At 46.0% G+C, this 17070-nt stretch overlaps 1 protein-coding gene across 30 annotated transcripts; it reads right to left on the reverse strand.

Moving 5' to 3' along the window:
* Positions 1-614: 614 nt before the first annotated feature.
* LOC100007608 (calmodulin-regulated spectrin-associated protein 3) lies at positions 615-16942 on the reverse strand. Of its 30 annotated transcripts, none has more exons than XR_015477065.1 (21): positions 16656-16942; positions 11256-11476; positions 11036-11176; positions 10307-10393; positions 10168-10200; positions 9377-9424; positions 8625-8763; positions 8394-8533; positions 6937-7030; positions 6812-6857; positions 6680-6735; positions 6483-6510; positions 4294-6121; positions 4096-4214; positions 3725-4017; positions 3560-3605; positions 3346-3464; positions 3155-3273; positions 2750-3074; positions 2532-2560; positions 615-817 (listed from the first exon to the last, which is right to left on the reverse strand). XR_015477065.1 is itself a non-coding variant. In XM_087237796.1 (21 exons), the coding sequence occupies exons 1-19, from the start codon at positions 16786-16788 to the stop codon at positions 2772-2774; spliced, it is 3996 nt and encodes a 1331-aa protein (XP_087093922.1). In that variant the 5' UTR covers positions 16789-16942; the 3' UTR covers positions 615-817; positions 2532-2560; positions 2763-2771. The 30 variants fall into 30 exon arrangements, 9 of the variants coding, with proteins under 9 accessions (XP_087093922.1, XP_087093923.1, XP_087093929.1 ...); XR_015477060.1 differs by having other exon boundaries at positions 6483-6513; XR_015477059.1 differs by having other exon boundaries at positions 615-833; positions 2255-2560; positions 6483-6513.
* Between the last annotated feature and the right edge of the window lie 128 nt (positions 16943-17070).

Consider the following 17070-nt stretch of genomic DNA (forward strand, 5'->3'; position numbering starts at 1 on the left):
TTGGTGAAGGACTGTGAGAAAAGATGCTGCATTCATGAGCAGGTAATCTGAGCTTCTACACTACAAAACATGACTTTCACAAGAGTTTTTGTCTTGTTTCTAATCCACATATAGAAACATTCTTAAATCAAGAAGCATTTTCTGGACAAGCAAAACATTTTTCAGTTTTCAGAGCCAAAATGAAGCGAGTTTAACTTTAAAACAAGCAGAATAATCTGACAATGGGGGAAGCCAGATAATCTTGTTTCTCCTTTTGACAAAGCTTACCCCTTTGGCAGATTCTCTGACTTGTTTTAAAGAAAACTCTTTAAAACAAGACTATAGTGTTTGCTATAAGGTTATATATGAATAATCTAGCTGTAGTAGGGTCTGACTATTGAGGAGCTGCTGTGGTTCAGGAGCCTGAAGCAAAGACCCTGGAGGACCTTCTGTTCCTCATCATCTCTCCTCACGATCTGCTCATTAAACAGGCAAATGAATCACCGCTGCGAGGATTAAACAAAACCGTGTAAATGCTCAGAGTGTGTGAACAGCGTCTGACAGGATTCCCACAGGTACACGGTTGAAGTAACGGATATTAAATAGGGACAGCTTGCAATTGTCAGAGACAGAAGTTGAAATGTTAGAAATGAGTTTATTGACCGACATGTTCATCAACACACACAGTCATCATCATCATAACCGTATAGCAGGAAAACACACACCATGATGATGTCAAAACTTATTAGAAAATATCCCAGCCTTTCACTCACACACACACACACACACACACACACACATGACGGAATGTCTACACCAGGGGTGTCCACAATCAGTCCTGGAGGGCCGGAGTCCTGCAAAGTTTAGTTCCAACCCCAGTCAGACACACCTGGGCTAGCTAATCAAGCTCTGACTAGGCTTTCTAGAAACATCCTGCAGGTGTGTTGAGGCAAGTTAGAGCTACAATCTGCAGGAAACCGGACCTCCAGGACTGAGTTTGGACGCCCCTGGTCTACACACATACAGCACACAAAGCTGGATGACTATAATAGTTCAATGGCTTTGTAACACTGATCCAGGATCAGCTCTCAGGACTGTGACGTCTGATCCTCCTTCAGCAGACAGCAGCTCACGGGCTCTGGAGAATCTGGAGGTCCATCAGAGTCATTTACACACATTCAGCACATGAGGAACACAACAGATGATGGAAATCATGAAGACAACAAGGCTGCGTCCCAAATCGCCTGCTACTCGAGTATGTACTACATTTGAGTTCAACACATGACCATTGGAAAAGTACATTCTATATAGTATGACTGGAATTCTGACATTCTACATCCACCATGATCACATGACCTACATGCGTCAGCTGCATTTCTCCCATTGATGAATTCTCTCGCAGTGCATTATGGGATAGTGTTGCATTCATTGGACGTGCACTACAGAATCTCACCTGTAGGTCATCCAGGTACTTCTCACTTAATGTTTTTTAAAATATTATGAATTCTGATGTACTACTTGCTCACATAATGTTCTTCACATAATATACAGTCGGCAAGTATGCGATTTCGGACGCAGCCCAAGTGTTTAAAGCAGGAGCTCAAAAGTTATCCAGCCAATCAGAGACTAGATAGTGAACCTGCGCCACTAAAACTACAGTACCGGGAGACTGAGATGCAGAAGTGTGCTGTGGTAAGAGAAGAGAATATAGACCATAAGAGTCAGAGATAAAAGCTTCAAGTGCTCAGTTGGTGGACCAACCCACAGACATTTGGCCTGAACCGAACGTTCACATGCAAACAGGACACGTGTGGTCTCTCATGGTGTGAAAACCTCCGGGTTCGTCTATCATGCAGAGTAAGAAAACAGATCCTTCTGGCTGATCATAAATAGGTAGCTCAGCACACCTCGTTGTAGAGATAGTTTGTGTTGTGTGTCTGGTGCTGGTAACACGTTTAATAAGAGGAATGGCACTTACTGTGGGCTTCTTTGAGTAGGGTGGGAAGATTTGAGGGGGAGGGGTTTATATCAGAGGGAGTGGTTTATCTGGGTGGGAGGGAGTGGTAAATTTGGGTTGGTGGGGAATATTTGGGTGTGTCTACTTTATACTTGTAGCACTGGTTCCTCTTGAAGGGAGTGGCTTATCTAAGGGGGCAGAGATCATCTTGCGTGGGTGGAGTCAGTCTAGGTGTGGCTACATTGTGAGTGGGGCAGTTCTTTTCACTAAATTAGTGTGGTCAGTTAAAATGGGTGGAGTCTATTTGGGTGTGGCTACTTTTGTGGGTGGGGTTAACTTGCAGCACTGGTTTAACTTGGAGGCAGTGGTTTATATCTAGATGGGGTGAGTTTATCTGGCCATGTGCATCATTTGAGTGGGAAGAGTCAATCTGGGTGTGGTTAAATGGTGGGTGGGACTCCTATCTAAGTGAGTGTGGTCTGTTTAAGTGGGCGGGGTCTATCAGGGTGTGTCTTCTTTTGAGGGTGGGAAGGGGTTTGTACTTGTTGCACCTGAGTCAACCTGGGCGTGTACTTTGTAGGAGGGACTGTTTTACCTGGAGAGTTTTATCTAAATAAGTGTGGTCTGGGGTGTCTAAACTCGGTCCCGGAGGTCCAGTGTCCTGCAGATTTTAGCTCCAACTTGCCTCAGCACACCTGCATGGATGTTTCTAGAAAGCCTGGTAAGAGCTTGATAAGCTAGAGCAGGTGTGTCTGATTGAGGTTGGAACTAAACTTTGCAGGACACCAGCCCTCCAGGACTGAGTGTGGACACCCCTGGGTTAAGCGGTCTGAGTCTATTTGGGAGTGGCTACTTTTTTGGGCGTGCCATGTTTCTTAGTGTTCCAGAGCTGGCCAGGGATAGTGAAAGCGTCGACGCTCATGCTCAGAGTGCGGGATGGAAGTGTATTGAACTGTTTCCTATCAGAGCTGTATTTATAAATGGCTTCCACGGCTGATGAGGAAATGACCCGTGGACCAACGCCGCAGAGTCGGTGCAGCTCCTCTGACTGGCCGTCTAGAGTGTAGATGGCACGGAACTGACAGTTGGAATCACGCATGAGGATCAGAAAGTGACTGGCCGAGCTCTTCTCCATCTCCTAGAGAAACGTGAGAGGAAACAGACTGTAAAAGTGCATGAAGGAGTCACGACTGTGGAGAGAAATGAACAGTGACGCACCTCGATGATCTTGTTCTTCTGGGATTCGTTGACTTTGCCAGCAAGGCAGCAGCGTGAGAGCGCACTGTGAATGATGAACTTGTTGGATTTAAAACTGGGCTCCTTAAACAATTTAGGACCTAAAAAGAGAGGTGGTTTAGTCACATTTGTCTTAAACTTCACTTAGAAAAATTCACCATGTTGTCTTTTACCTGTGTATTCTGGGAGTGATGCTGGAGAGGAGGCGTTGGATGCTTGTTCACAGTCTTTCTCTCCATTCTGACTGGCCAGCAGTCCTGATGACATCACCTTTGAGGGTGACTCTAAACGACTGCGTTGAGTGAGAGATTAGGCATTTTTAGTAAATACAGAGACATTTATAGAAGACAGAAGACAGACACTAGACTCATGTGTAGAGTACAGTACCTTGCTGGTTTTACAGCTGGTAGAGATCTGCCATCTTTCTGGTTGGCTAAGGAAATAATGTAAATGCAAACTCATTTTTCACTCATACAAACAAAAACCAATTGGGTTTTGTGATGCCAGAAGTTACTCTCTTCATCTTGAAACACTTGTGATGTGCATGGTTACCTGTTCTGCTCTTTCCAGGTGAGCGTGTGTGAATGAGCTCGTGGTTATGTGGTTTGTTTGCGTGCTGCTTTTTGCCACTTTGCTTTGTTGGTTTCTGTTTGAGAACCTTCCCTAGATCAGCCATTATCTTCAGCTGATGGCGCCGTTCATACTCCGCCCGTGTGAATGCTCCCCAGCGCTGGGGCGTGCCTGGGGGCGTCGCATTCAAACGAGGAGGTGGGGTGTAAAAGGTGGGCAGAGACTGTGATAGCAGTGGAGTTTGCGGTCGCAGGTCTTCCAAGGAAGCCTGTTGACTGTAAGGGAAAACGGAGATCAGAGTTTCCTGAAAGTAAGTCCAATATGAGAAGATTTGAATGTGCAGATGATCTTACCTGTTCTCAGGGTCCTGCCCTTGTCTTGCTCGTCTCTTGAGCTCTTGTGCTCTTCTTTGTTGTCGTTCCAACAGCAGGGCCCTTTTCTGGGCCATCTCCTCCTCCGAGAGACCCTCCTCCTAAAGGCCCCCAAAAAACACACTTTACAAACACCTCAGACACTAAACTCAAGCAAAGAGCATGCAGACCTTCACACACCTTAAAAAACACATCAAGTCCCAGCCGGCTCTCACTCTCAGTCTGGTCACTCATGGAATCTGATGAGAATATTTCTGCACCCTGCTCTAAATCGGTGTCATCTCCCATCGTTCCGGCGCCCTCCGTCTCGTCTTTCACAGGGGCACTGCTCAAAAGCAAGTCACTTTCAAACGAGCACTCTGATGGAGCTCCAGAGCTGCCTGCTCCTCCTAACAGCTCCGCGGGGAGTGCAGACGGAGGTCCAGCCTCTAGCTCCAGACTGAAGATTGGAGTGTTGTGGTCACTGGAGCCTGACTCTGATGTGTTCTCTTGAGCAGGGGCAGGTTGGGGTGAAGAGTCCAGTGGGGTGTACGGACCTCCGAGCCGCAGAGATGAGCTGGTCTGCACCTGACACTGGCTTGGAGAGACTCTGCGCAAATGGGGAAGGGTGTCCACATTCTGAGGCGGTGTTAGGACACGTGTGATAGGCTGGAAGCCAAGGTCCGTGGGGCGAGAGGGTCGTTGACGCCTAGGACTCTTGGGAGCAGCACTACGGGATCTACGAGGGGTGGAAGCTGCAGAGCTTTTAGGGGATCTCGGTGTGTCTGAAAGTTGTCCAGAGCGTGATGGAGAGCCAGAGGGTGAAATGATGCGAGTGGAGTCTCTAGAAAGATGAGGTGGTGTAGCGGGGGATTTGGGACCAGATGGAATAACCCAGGCCTTGCTGGATGCTGAGGTCTTGCTTGAGGGGATGTTTTTAGGAGAACTCAAAGTTTTCTTTCCCATGAGCCTTTGCTGCTGTTCTGTAAGGCGCTGCATGTCTCTTTGCAGAGTCTCCAGGGTGGAGCTTAGCTTAGCTACTGCCTCGTTATATTCCCCCAATGGTGGCTCTTTCCCCTCCTCTTTCTTTGCCTCAACAGAAAAGGTCACCTGTTTCTCTAGTTTTGGTGGAGCTACTACATCACTCTTCTTCTCCTCCCCATCCTTTTCTCTCTTCCCCTCTTCCTGCTTTCTTTTCTCCTCCTCCTTCTCTCTGTCCTCCACTTGTTGAAGCTGCTGCTCCATTTGTGTGAGTCGTTCATCCAGAGAGATGGACTGTCCATCTTCCTCCACCTCTCCCTCTTGTTTCTTCTGGAGCTGAAGGAAGGCAGTTTTGCCCAGCCTTTGCCTGTGCTTGGTAAAGATGGCCTCAATCCTCCTCTTTTGAGCTTCAATTGCTTTCCGCTTCTCCTCCAGACGAGCACCCAGCTCCTGCGCCTCCACTGCCCCAACAGGGCTCATTGCTGCAGGGCTGAACAAAGGTTCCCGCTCCTGGGACCTGGAGTTGCTTGGGGATTCAGGCATCATTTTTCTGCGCTCAGCAAAGTTTGTCATGCGGCCAGACTTGGGTCCGTTGGCTGGGCTGGAGGTTTTGGGAGAGTCAGGCGTGGCACATTCTGAACCTCCATCTTGCCGTTTGTGGTTCCCGCTGTTATCAGGCCCTCCTCCAATGGGTCGATACATAATCCCTGACCGGCAGGGAGCAGAGCTGCTGAGTTTGGCTCCACCCTCATTTTGGGAGTGGAGGTAAAAGCCAGATGGTGCCCCCTCTGGCCGCAGACGCGGCTCATTGTGTACCACACGGCCAGTGTGAACGATCTGTAATGCTTCTTCTATAGTAGGCAGCTCTCCTAGAGGAGCATGACCAATGAGTTTACTGAGATCCTCTGGAGGAGTGTAAGGGTCAGGGTTGGTCACCATGGTGAGACTGTCCGTGCTGACAGAGCGGAAGAGAGGGTTGCCCATGACAACATCAACATCACTGTCCAGCGGAAACGGGATGCTGAAGGTCACCGCCGAGAGAGGACGGCTAAGAGAGAGAACATGAACATCACTGAAGATTCCTAGGGCATGACGAATTTGCTTTATTCTCAGAAGTACAGGAATTTTTAAATATATCAAAAACATTTCGACTAATACAGGGGTCACCAATCTCGGTCCTGGAGGGCCGGTGTCCTTGCAGGGTTTAGCTCCAACTTGCTTCAACACACCTGCCTGGATGTTTCAAGTATACCTAGGAAGACCTTGATTAGCTTGTTCAGGTGTGTTTGATTAGGGTTGGAGCTAAAATCTTCAGGACACCGGACCTCCAGGAACAAGTTTGGTGACCACTGGACTAATGAGTCAGAATTGTATTTCCTACACACTTTATTGAACTGAAGCACAATTACCTTATTTGCTTTTTGCTCCATCCCCGTCCTTCTACACAGCAACAAAAATAATTATAACAAGCTCAGTTACATACACAAAACAGTCCTTATCATCTCAAATATCACATAACACATCCAAAATGTTCCAAACTGAGAAAACAAAACTCCCAATGCCAAACCACTTTCCACAGGTTAGTCAGCATGCAGAGAGCTCTCACCCGACACTGAGGTGGACTGAGGCAGAGACTGCTTCAGGAGGAAAGATGGGGAGCCACTGCAGGAAAAACACCAGATCCCATGATGCATCTGAACACAGCGAGCATGATCAAGTGTTCTGGAAAGTGCTTTACCTGTTGCAGTTGATGGGACTAGTGCAGTCCACCAGATCTGATGCATCTGCAGGTCAAAGCAACAGAAGCTGATGTATGATCTGATTACTGTGGGTTTTGTCGCTCTCGCATGTATTATTGTCTACCTGTTAGGTCCAGTGTGTGTATTGGTTTGACGAAATCTGGTTTCTGCACCTCGAATGTGGCAAACAGCTCCGAAAGGAAGCACATAATGTTCACCTGTGGAGTCAAAAGTGAGAGTCAATTATTACACAGCTAATAAATAAATAAAAATTAGACAAACATTGTTCTAAGCCATAAGAGTTTATTTATTATTTAATCAAGCACAAAGCTAACAGAATGGAAAAGGGCTGAATGGAGTATACACTAACCAACAAGTTTTGATGCATCACAGATTCTGAATGAGTCTGTGTTAATAGCTGTTATCTAGGAATAACATACCTCAGAATGTCATGACTGACCAATCAGAATAGAGTGACCTGCGATGTGGGTGTGGCATATATGACATGTAAAGTGAATATGGTAAATCTGACCTGTCAAGTGCATGCGGTATTTCTGACCTGTAAAGTGGGCGGGGCATATCTGACCTGTAAAGCGGGTGGGGCATATCTGACCTTTAAAGTGGGCGGGGCATATAGGACCTCTAAAACGGGTGTGGTATATCTGACCTGTAAAGTGGTTGAGGCATATCTGACCTGTAAAGTGGGTGGGGCATATCTGACCTGTAAGTGGGCGGGGCATATCTGACCTGTAAAGTAGGTGTGGTATTTCTGACCTGTAAAGTGGGTGTGGTATTTCTGACCTGTAAAGTGGGTGTGGTATTTCTGACCTGTAAAGTGGGTGTGGTCTATCTGACCTTTAAAGTGGGCGGGGCATATATGACCTGTAAAGCGAGTGGGGCATATCTGACCTTTAAAGTGGGCGGGGCATATAGGACCTCTAAAACGGGTGTGGTATATCTGACCTGTAAAGTGGTTGAGGCATATCTGACCTGTAAAGTGGGTGGGGCATATCTGACCTGTAAGTGGGCGGGGCATATCTGACCTGTAAAGTAGGTGTGGTATTTCTGACCTGTAAAGTGGGTGTGGTATTTCTGACCTGTAAAGTGGGTGTGGTCTATCTGACCTTTAAAGTGGGCGGGGCATATATGACCTGTAAAGCGGGTGGAGCATATCTGACCTGTAAAATGGGTGTGGTCTATCTGACCTTTAAAGTGGGCGGGGCATATCTGACCTGTAAAGTGGGTGTTGTATATCTGACCTGTAAGTGGGCAGGGCATATCTGACCTGTAAAGTAGGTGTGGTATTTCTGACCTGTAAAGTGGGCGGGGCATATCTGACCTGTAAATTGGGTGTGGTATATCTGACCTGTAAGTGGGCGGGGCATATCTGACCTGTAAAGTAGGTGTGGTATATCTGACCTGTAAAGTGGGTGGGGCATATCTGACCTGTAAAGTGGGCAGAGTATATCTGACCTGTAAAGTGGGCGGGGCATATATGACCTGCAGAGTGGGCGTGGTATAGCTGACCAGTGTGGTGGGCAGGGCATATCTAACCTGTAGTGTAGGCGGGGCATATCTGACCTGCAGAATGGGCGGGGCGTACAGTAAATCCTCCAGCTGTAGGGGGCAGCAGCTCTTCAGGTGAGTTCTATAAAACTCTCGGATCAGCTGGAGATTATACACACTGTCTGCTACACACATGGTGTCCTTCAAGCACACGTCTGCAACACAGAGCAGCAATCTCCATTACTGACATAGCAGGCATACTTTTAGTGTGTCTTCAGCAGGAGTGTGTGTGTGTGTGTGTTTTACCCTCCAGCGGCAGTATCTGAGGGCAGTAGAAGTGAAGCGCAGCAGCGATGGCGCAGCCGCTGGACAGATCCTTCACTCCAGACACCACAGAGAACACCGGACTCTGCTTAGACTGAACCTTGTCTTTCCTGTAACGGATCTGCAACACACACACACACACACACACACACACACACAGAAATAAGAACATGGTTCAAAAGAGCATTTAAATGTGTGGATTAAAAAAAGAAAGACTGTTAAATTATACGGAGGGGGAACAGCAGCAGCAGCAGCAGCACACACACACGTCTCTGAAGCGAATCAGATTCACTTTCTGAATCAGTGATTCATTCAGTATCAGTGAATATAAAGATTCATTCAGTGATTCAGTGACTCAGATCATTGAGTGAATGTCAATGTGCAGCTCAACACTGGGGAGAAATACGACAGTGAGGTGTGTGTGTGTGTGTGTGTGTGTTTGTGTGTGTGAGTGTGTGTGTTGGCCATCCAGACTCACAGCAGGCGACAGCGAGAAACAAACCATGAAAAAACTGGAAGAAAAACTCAATTAAAGCCACAAACTAAACTAAACCAAAGCAGTGTGTGTTTTTCCTGCACACACACACACACACACAGGACAGACATCAGGACATGCAGAGGGCACACTGTGTGTGTGTGTATGAATCTGTGTGTGTGGTTGTATGTATATGTGAATGTGTAAGATTGTATTGATGTGTGTGTGTGTGTAGACAGGAGGCGGACGGATACGTTACCACTGGAGGTTTATTCCCAGACTCCTTCAAACAAAATGCGATGGCATGCTGGTGCGGTGCGGCAGAGAGAGCACACGGTCAATGCCAGAGTCACACACACAGTCACATGACACACACACACACAAGACACGCCCCTCACTGCTATTGGCTGAGCACACATAATGACACACATGAGTCCCCGCCCCCTCACTCCTATTGGCTGGACTGACACATCCCACATTGCATGACACACACAGAACCCCGCCCCCTCACTCCTATTGGCTGAAATGCCACTTGTCGTTCAGAAGTTTGCTTCTAAATGAATACTATTATTAATCACAGACGGCTGCTTCTCACTCAGGGCTGCTGCTTATGCTAATGAGATGGAGAGATGATGGGCACTAGTGGGCGGGGCTTTCCCCCTCTGATGACACGTACAGCGGGAGAATGTCAATCACAGTCTTTCATTCATCAAGACTGATTAGAACACAATTGAGTACTGTTGAGCATTAGAGGTGCTGGAGATACACACACACACACACACACACACACTACTGGAGTTAAACACCGCATTAAAGCGATCTTTGCATGTCAGAAGCCCTTTACAGCATGTTAAAGCCGAGCTTTTGAACACTAGTGTATGGATGGGTCAGTGAGAACAGCACTTCTGTCACACACACACACACACACACACGCAGCTGAATTAAACACTCGTGCAGGTCAAACACCATGAGCATGAGTGTGTTATTATCACCGATGAACACACACACTGAACGAGGAGATGTGTGTATTAGTAGAGGAGGAATACTCACAGGGACCAGCTTCCAGTACCAGCGCTGAGGACACTGCGCACACACACACACAGATACAGAGGAGACACACACACAGAGGAAGAGAGTGGTTAGCATCACTGAAGCTGGAGTGTGTGTGTGTGTGTGTGTGTTCGCTCACCGTGGGCTGCACCGGCTGCAGGTCTGTGCAGGTGTTTGGCTTCACGTTCTCCTCCACATCAGCACTGTCCCGCAGCTTCTGATTGACCTGTATGAGAGAAAATACTCAGCTAAGATTTAATGTCATATTTAAATTATATATACAACATATAGTTATATTAAATACAGCCACCGAAAGTGAAATAAAATCTGAAAAAAAAACAATAAATCAACAAAACTCAACTTATATAGAGGCATAAAGAGAACTAAACAGAAACAAGAGAAGCAAACAAACTTAAACATTCACAAACTCTGAAAACACACACTTATGAAAAATGTTGATACATTGTCATTATCAATAACTATTCATTAAAGGATTTACTCATTAATTAAACATGCCTTTTATTGTTCAACTGATTGATTGTTTATTATTATCATTATTTTAGAATTTTCACTCTGTAACAATTAAAATCCTTCATTTGTTGGAAAATAAACACATTTATGTGAAAGTTTTTGTGAGATTTCAACCCCCCAAAAAAGCTCTTATTAAATATCAAACACATACAAAATATTAAGAAAAATATTAGAAACCAACATCCATTGAGTCTCATAGTATTTGTTTTTCCTACAAGTAAAAATTCTTCAGAATATCCCCCTCAGTGCTCAGAATAGTCACTCCTGAATGTTTGGATGTGCTGTACTGTAGGCATGATGCTGTAATGTGTCTGTACAGGCTCTCATTACTCCAGACCTTGTTGATCCAGAAGAGCAGAGAGTTTTCCCAGCTCTTTCCAGAGCCGAACTGATCCGTCTCCTTCGCCATCTTCACCCGGGCAACCGTTTCCATGGCGCTCAGTGACATCAGCGAATCAATGAGAGCCAGATGAGCCCCCTGTAGCCAATCAGAGCAGAGAGAGAGAGCTGTCAGCCAATCCTGTCGCAGAGTGGGAGTCGTTATGTGATTGGCTCACCATGTGTATGGGCGTCTGGCTGAGCTGCGTCTGATTGGCCGACGGCGTCAGGTGGAGGCGGTCCAGCAGCAGCAGGAGGGAGGGCAGATCTGCCGGAGCCACGCCCCCAGCGGACACACACACGCCCGAGAACACACGACAGTACAGCTCAGCGGACAGCAGGCGGCGCTGCAGGGACACACACACTGAGCCGTCCGCACACACCGCTGACGACACGCTCTCTACACACACACATACAGAGACACAGATATACACCCACACACACACACACACACACACACACACACACACACACACACACACACACACACACACATACATACACATACATACACACACATTAAAAGAGACATATATATATATATACACACAAGGAAACACACACAGGCACACACACACAGAGACGCATATGTACACAAACACACACACAAACCAACACACACAGACATGCATACACACACACGCGCAAAGAGACAAAAAGAGACACATATGTACACAAACACACACACAAACCAACACACACACACACACACACACATGCAAAGAGACAAAAAGAAACACACACACCAACACACACACACACACACACACACATACATACATACATACATACACACACATTAAAAGAGACATATATATATATATACACACAAGGAAACACACACAGGCACACACACGCAGAGACGCATATGTACACAAACACACACACAAACCAACACACAAAGACATGCATACACACACACGCGCAAAGAGACAAAAATAAACACACACACACAGACACAGACACAAATACACACACAGAGACACACAAAACACAAACACATCCAGACACACCCACATATATATATACACACACACACACACATACATGCAGAGAAACATACAGACACACATACACACGAACACACACATAGACACACAAATGCAGAATGACACACACACACACACACACACAGATAGACAAATACAAACACATTTGCAGAGAGTCATATACACGCACAAAGAAACACACACACACACACACACACAGAGAGAGAGAGAGAGAGAGAGTCTGGGGTCAGTACAGTGGCAGTGCACACACTCTTAAGGCTCTGACAGCTAGTGGTTGATCTGGGTATTGCAGTCTGCATTGTAAATATTGGAGAGGTGTGTGTTTTACAGTGTGCAGGTTGCCAGATTGACAACCCAAACAGATTGCGAGCGTGCACTGTTAGCTGCTCTGCTAATGTTTATGCGTGTAATATTTGTATTGTTATTATTCAGGACTGAATGAAACACAGTATTCCAGCATCTGGCAACCCGGCCTGCTGAAATATAACTGGCTAAACCGGCAGCGGGCTGGTGATGGAGGCCAAAACAAAGACTGGCATTCTGACACGAAACACACCGAGCGGATCAACATGTGTGTGTTTACCATAGACTGCAAAAGATATGGACGTAGCATCCGACACCCCTAGGATTCTGAAGAACGTAAATGAGGCTACAATTTTGTCATCGCACCGACCGGGGGATACCAAACAAGGGCAAAGAGGCGGAGCGTGGGCGGAGCTACAGAGATCTGCTGGCAGACGGGCTCTTCTGTGGGAGAAACACTGAATACTTCATTATCTGCGACTCGCTTGTGTCTGACCACATGTGCTCAGCTGAACACTACATTAATAGAGTGTTTAGACTATTATAAACACTGCTGTAACACACAACATTGCTCTTACGATGTTTTTTCAGAAGACGAAAATCACTACCAAACACTTCAGATATAGTGTGTGTTAGTAAATGCAGGACTATTGATGAACACTGTAGGACAACACTTCAGATGACTGATGCTGAGTGCATTACAGCTCTATAGAACATTATAGATGATCTTAAATAAAATAAATACATGTATAGAGATGGTATATAAGTATATAAGTTCCCTCAGCTGGGAAATGGAGGCCATGTGAATGGTTTGTGAGCACTATTAAGCACACACAGCATGCCATATCATCTGATAATTGCAGGAAATAATCCCAAAAGTCAACTGACTGTGTAAAGAAACATAAAAGTACACAAAAACACGATGAATATGCCGAGTTCAGCAGCTGATCAGCCGGAATCAGATGAGGTGACGTGGAGTGATTCTGCAGGATCCTGAAACAGCTGCAGTGATGATGTGTGTGTAAACTACACTGGACAATTATATTGTTTCAGTCGCAATAATAATACACTACATTACTGTTTTAATAAAAAAAGACTGCTATACACACACACACACACACACACACACTGAAGACACAATCCTGACTGACTGACTGACTGAGCATCTGAAAGCACATCTCTTGAAGAGTCTGAGATGGACAGACACACTCGAGGATGAGCTTTACTCTCACGCAAACTCTTCACACACACACACACACACACACACACACACACACACACACACACACACACACACACACACACACACACACACACACACACACACACACACACACACACACACACACACACATACTTACTCTCTCTCTCTCTCTCTCTGACCCACATCCAGAGCCTTGGAGCACAAATGATCTGAGATGATGCCAGCGCAACACTTTCACAACACACACACACACACACACACACACTGTATTGTTATGTGAACATTTAGAGTAGTTTCTAGTCTAAATATCAACAAAGACTGTGAATCATGAAGCATTTTCTAGTTGAGCAGAGCATATAGTGTTGTGTTCAGCGATGATGAGTCAAACTGACGAGAGTTTCTCCTTAAAACAGGCAAAATAATATTATTGTTTGTTTTGACATGAGATTATTTTACTTGGTTGTCACGGTGGTGCAGTGGGTAGCACGGTCACCTCACAGCAAGAAGGTCGCTGGTTTGAGTCCCGACTAGGATAGTTGGCATTCCGTGTGGAGTTTGCATGTTCTCCCCGTGTTGGTGTGGGTTTCCTCTGGGTGCTCCGGTTTCCCCCACAGTCCAAACACATGCGCTATAGGGGAATTGATCAACTACACTGGCTGTAGGGAATGGACAGGCCCATTTCTAGGGGGGGTCGGGGAGACCCACCCCTCACTGACTAAGGTCCAGAATTTGTCCCACACACAAGCTCATTTGTCCTATTTTGATTGCTAAACCATCATAAGCAGTGAAAATAACCCATTGAAAAAGGCCTTAAGTCCAAGTAGAATCCTCTGTTGGCCGTCGCTTTAGTGTGACTTCAGCTGCGCTCACACTAGAGTTTGTGTGGCCGAAATTCTATCGTACGGCGCTGCGAAAAGGGGCGGGAAGATGATTAGAAAAAGCGAGCGATTGCTCCATGACTTAACTTTCTGTCCAGAGAGCTCATGTTCTGATCCTCGATTGGTTTCGCGCAGTCAAGTGATGCGATTTCGCAGGTCAGAGTTCACCAAGCTTGAACTTTACACCGCAGCAACCTGCGAAACTAAACACATGACCGTGCATTTCTGGTTTGACGCATTTGCGTGGGTATAGATGGAAGTCTATGTGAGGAAAAGCCCAGTGTGACCGCAGCTTAACAGTTCTTTCTCATGGGTCCAACATCCAGCTGTGCAAGAAAACATGCAATCTGACACAAGTGAAGTCATCCCTGTCTACTGCATTGTGGAGAACAAATATTACAGGTAACTTTTATTCTGAATCTTCAACCATATTCTTAAACAAAAAAATACCAATAAAATGTGTGAAGCACCAAAAGTGGACCAGATTAAACTCCTCACTGGAATATAATTTTGGCTAAAATTGTCAAAAAGTGTGTCATATAGTGTCAGAGCCATATTTATTATGCAAATTGTAAAATATTATGCATAGTTATGTTTATTTGTTTATTGCATTTATGTTGTCTACAATCAAAATAATATTCAATTATTACTGCATGCGTTAATCATGCCTTTGCTTATTGATGACTGATCACGTCATATCCTTGTTGCAAAGAGAGAAGGAGACGGAGAGATGCAGTTTTTGACCGTCGTTCCAGATTGTATCGTTATATAGAGGAAAAGATTGTTCCTGCTTTGAAGAACAAATAAACACAAAAAAAGAATACAACAACTTGGCTGAGTTCATCTCGTCAGACTGGTTACTTTAAAGCATCATATTTCCAGCTTGGATAATGGAGTGCCATTATATATTGACTATCCGACAAGTGAATTGAGGATAGTGCTTAAAATGTCAGTAAAATGCAGAATTTAAATTTCATAAATAAAATGAGCTGGAGAATTGCATAAAGCTCCACGTTTTGAGGAAAAAGAACCAGCCCTTTCACCAGGCTGGCCACAGGCCTGAGGAGTGTGAGTGAATGAGTGTGTGTGTTTCCCAGTGCTGGGTTGCAGCTGGAAGGGCATCCACTGTGTAAAACATCTGCTGGATAAGTTGTTGGTTCATTCCACTGTGGTGACCCCTGATTAATAAAGGGTCTAAGCTGAAGGAAAATGAATGAATGATTTACTCTCTTCAGTTGGACTCATTATTGCTGAACACGACACTACATGTTCTGCTTGTCTAGAAAATGCTTCTTGATTTAATTTTTTTGCTGATATTTAGACTAGAAACAACACACAAACTAAGTAATGTGATGATTCAGGGTGGGAGCTGTCAGATCTAACACCATGACTTGTAAAAATGTGGTCAAATATTGCTGCAAATAGAGCAAAACTAGCTTTAGCTCCTCTATATATCTGCACATGAGCAGAGCGGGATAATCAACGGCCGGCAGCAGTGTGTTCAACCATTCTGAAAGCATGTTTCACAAACACAGCACCACTGCTCATCTACTGACAGACTTTAGTTTAGGTAGTAACATGTAAATACTTCAGTTATTTTTAATAATTATAATAACACAATCCCTGTCAGGAGACTGGTTTCCCCTCAGTTAGTCTGCAGACCTCCATTACAAGCTCAGACTGCACCTGACATGCACAAATCTGACGTGGACACATTAAATTCATGTATCACAGGCTAATGATGACACTGTGCTCCTGTGTGCCTCATCTTACCCCGAGGGCCTGGATTTACCCTAAAGCATCATATTTACAGCACAAAGCCCTCCTGAACACAGCCTGCAGTCCAGATCCGTCTAAAGAGGAGATTCCTGGAGGAAATGAATGATCAGCAAGAGCTGCTGAGAGCACACAATGGCGATCAGCGGGAGCGCGCAAACACAAAGACACCATCAGTGTGTGTGTGTGTGTGTGTGTTAATGAAGCGATAGCGATGCGTGTTAGGTTATATGATCAGATGCTGAATCAGAGAGCCGCGGTGACGCCCTACACACACACACACACAGGCACGCGCTTCACTGTCTGTATTAAACAAGCTGCGTGTGCGCGCACAGATGCTGAATGGTGCTGATGCTGCACACACACACACACACACACACACACACACACACACACACACACATTTACCTTCAGGTCCGCTTCGGCTCAGCAGCCAGCTCAGGCTGGCTCGGGTCTTGGCTTGGCTCGGCTCGTACCGGTCCAGTGGGCAGATGTCCGGTACCGGCGCGCTCTGCTTCACCGCGGGCGCGTCCATCGCCATTACTCAAGACTGAAGGATAAACCGTGAGAAAAGGCGACTCTACCGAGTCATTGTGCGGTGTGTTCGGTGCCTGCAGAGCATCCGCACACCGGAGAACACCGAGCGCGCCACCGCATCCTGCAGCCGCCCGTCCGTCCGTCACTGTCCCGCGCGCGCATGGGCCACGGAGTCGCGCGTCAGGTGTCCTGCTCGAGCTGTCAGTCACCTCGCGGCCGACCAATCACGCGTTAGAGTGGGCGGGGCAGCAGAGAGAATCAGAAAAGAAGGAATGAGAGAGAAAGA

Source organism: Danio rerio, chromosome 1, assembly GCF_052040795.2.
Source record: "Danio rerio strain M-AB ecotype USA chromosome 1, GRCz13ab, whole genome shotgun sequence".
In the NCBI taxonomy this organism is placed as follows: Eukaryota; Metazoa; Chordata; class Actinopteri; order Cypriniformes; family Danionidae; genus Danio; species Danio rerio.

Bases quoted from the DNA above. Each gene is read 5' to 3' on its own strand.
- LOC100007608 (XM_087237796.1), bottom strand. From the start codon at position 16,788: ATGGCGATGGACGCGCCCGCGGTGAAGCAGAGCGCGCCGGTACCGGAC. The intron at 7,031-8,393 runs GTCAGATATGCC...TTGACTCCACAG, and splicing joins ACGCCCCGCCCATTCTGCAG to GTGAACATTATGTGCTTCCT. The intron at 3,075-3,154 runs GTGCGTCACTGT...ACGTTTCTCTAG, and splicing joins AGAAGAACAAGATCATCGAG to GAGATGGAGAAGAGCTCGGC.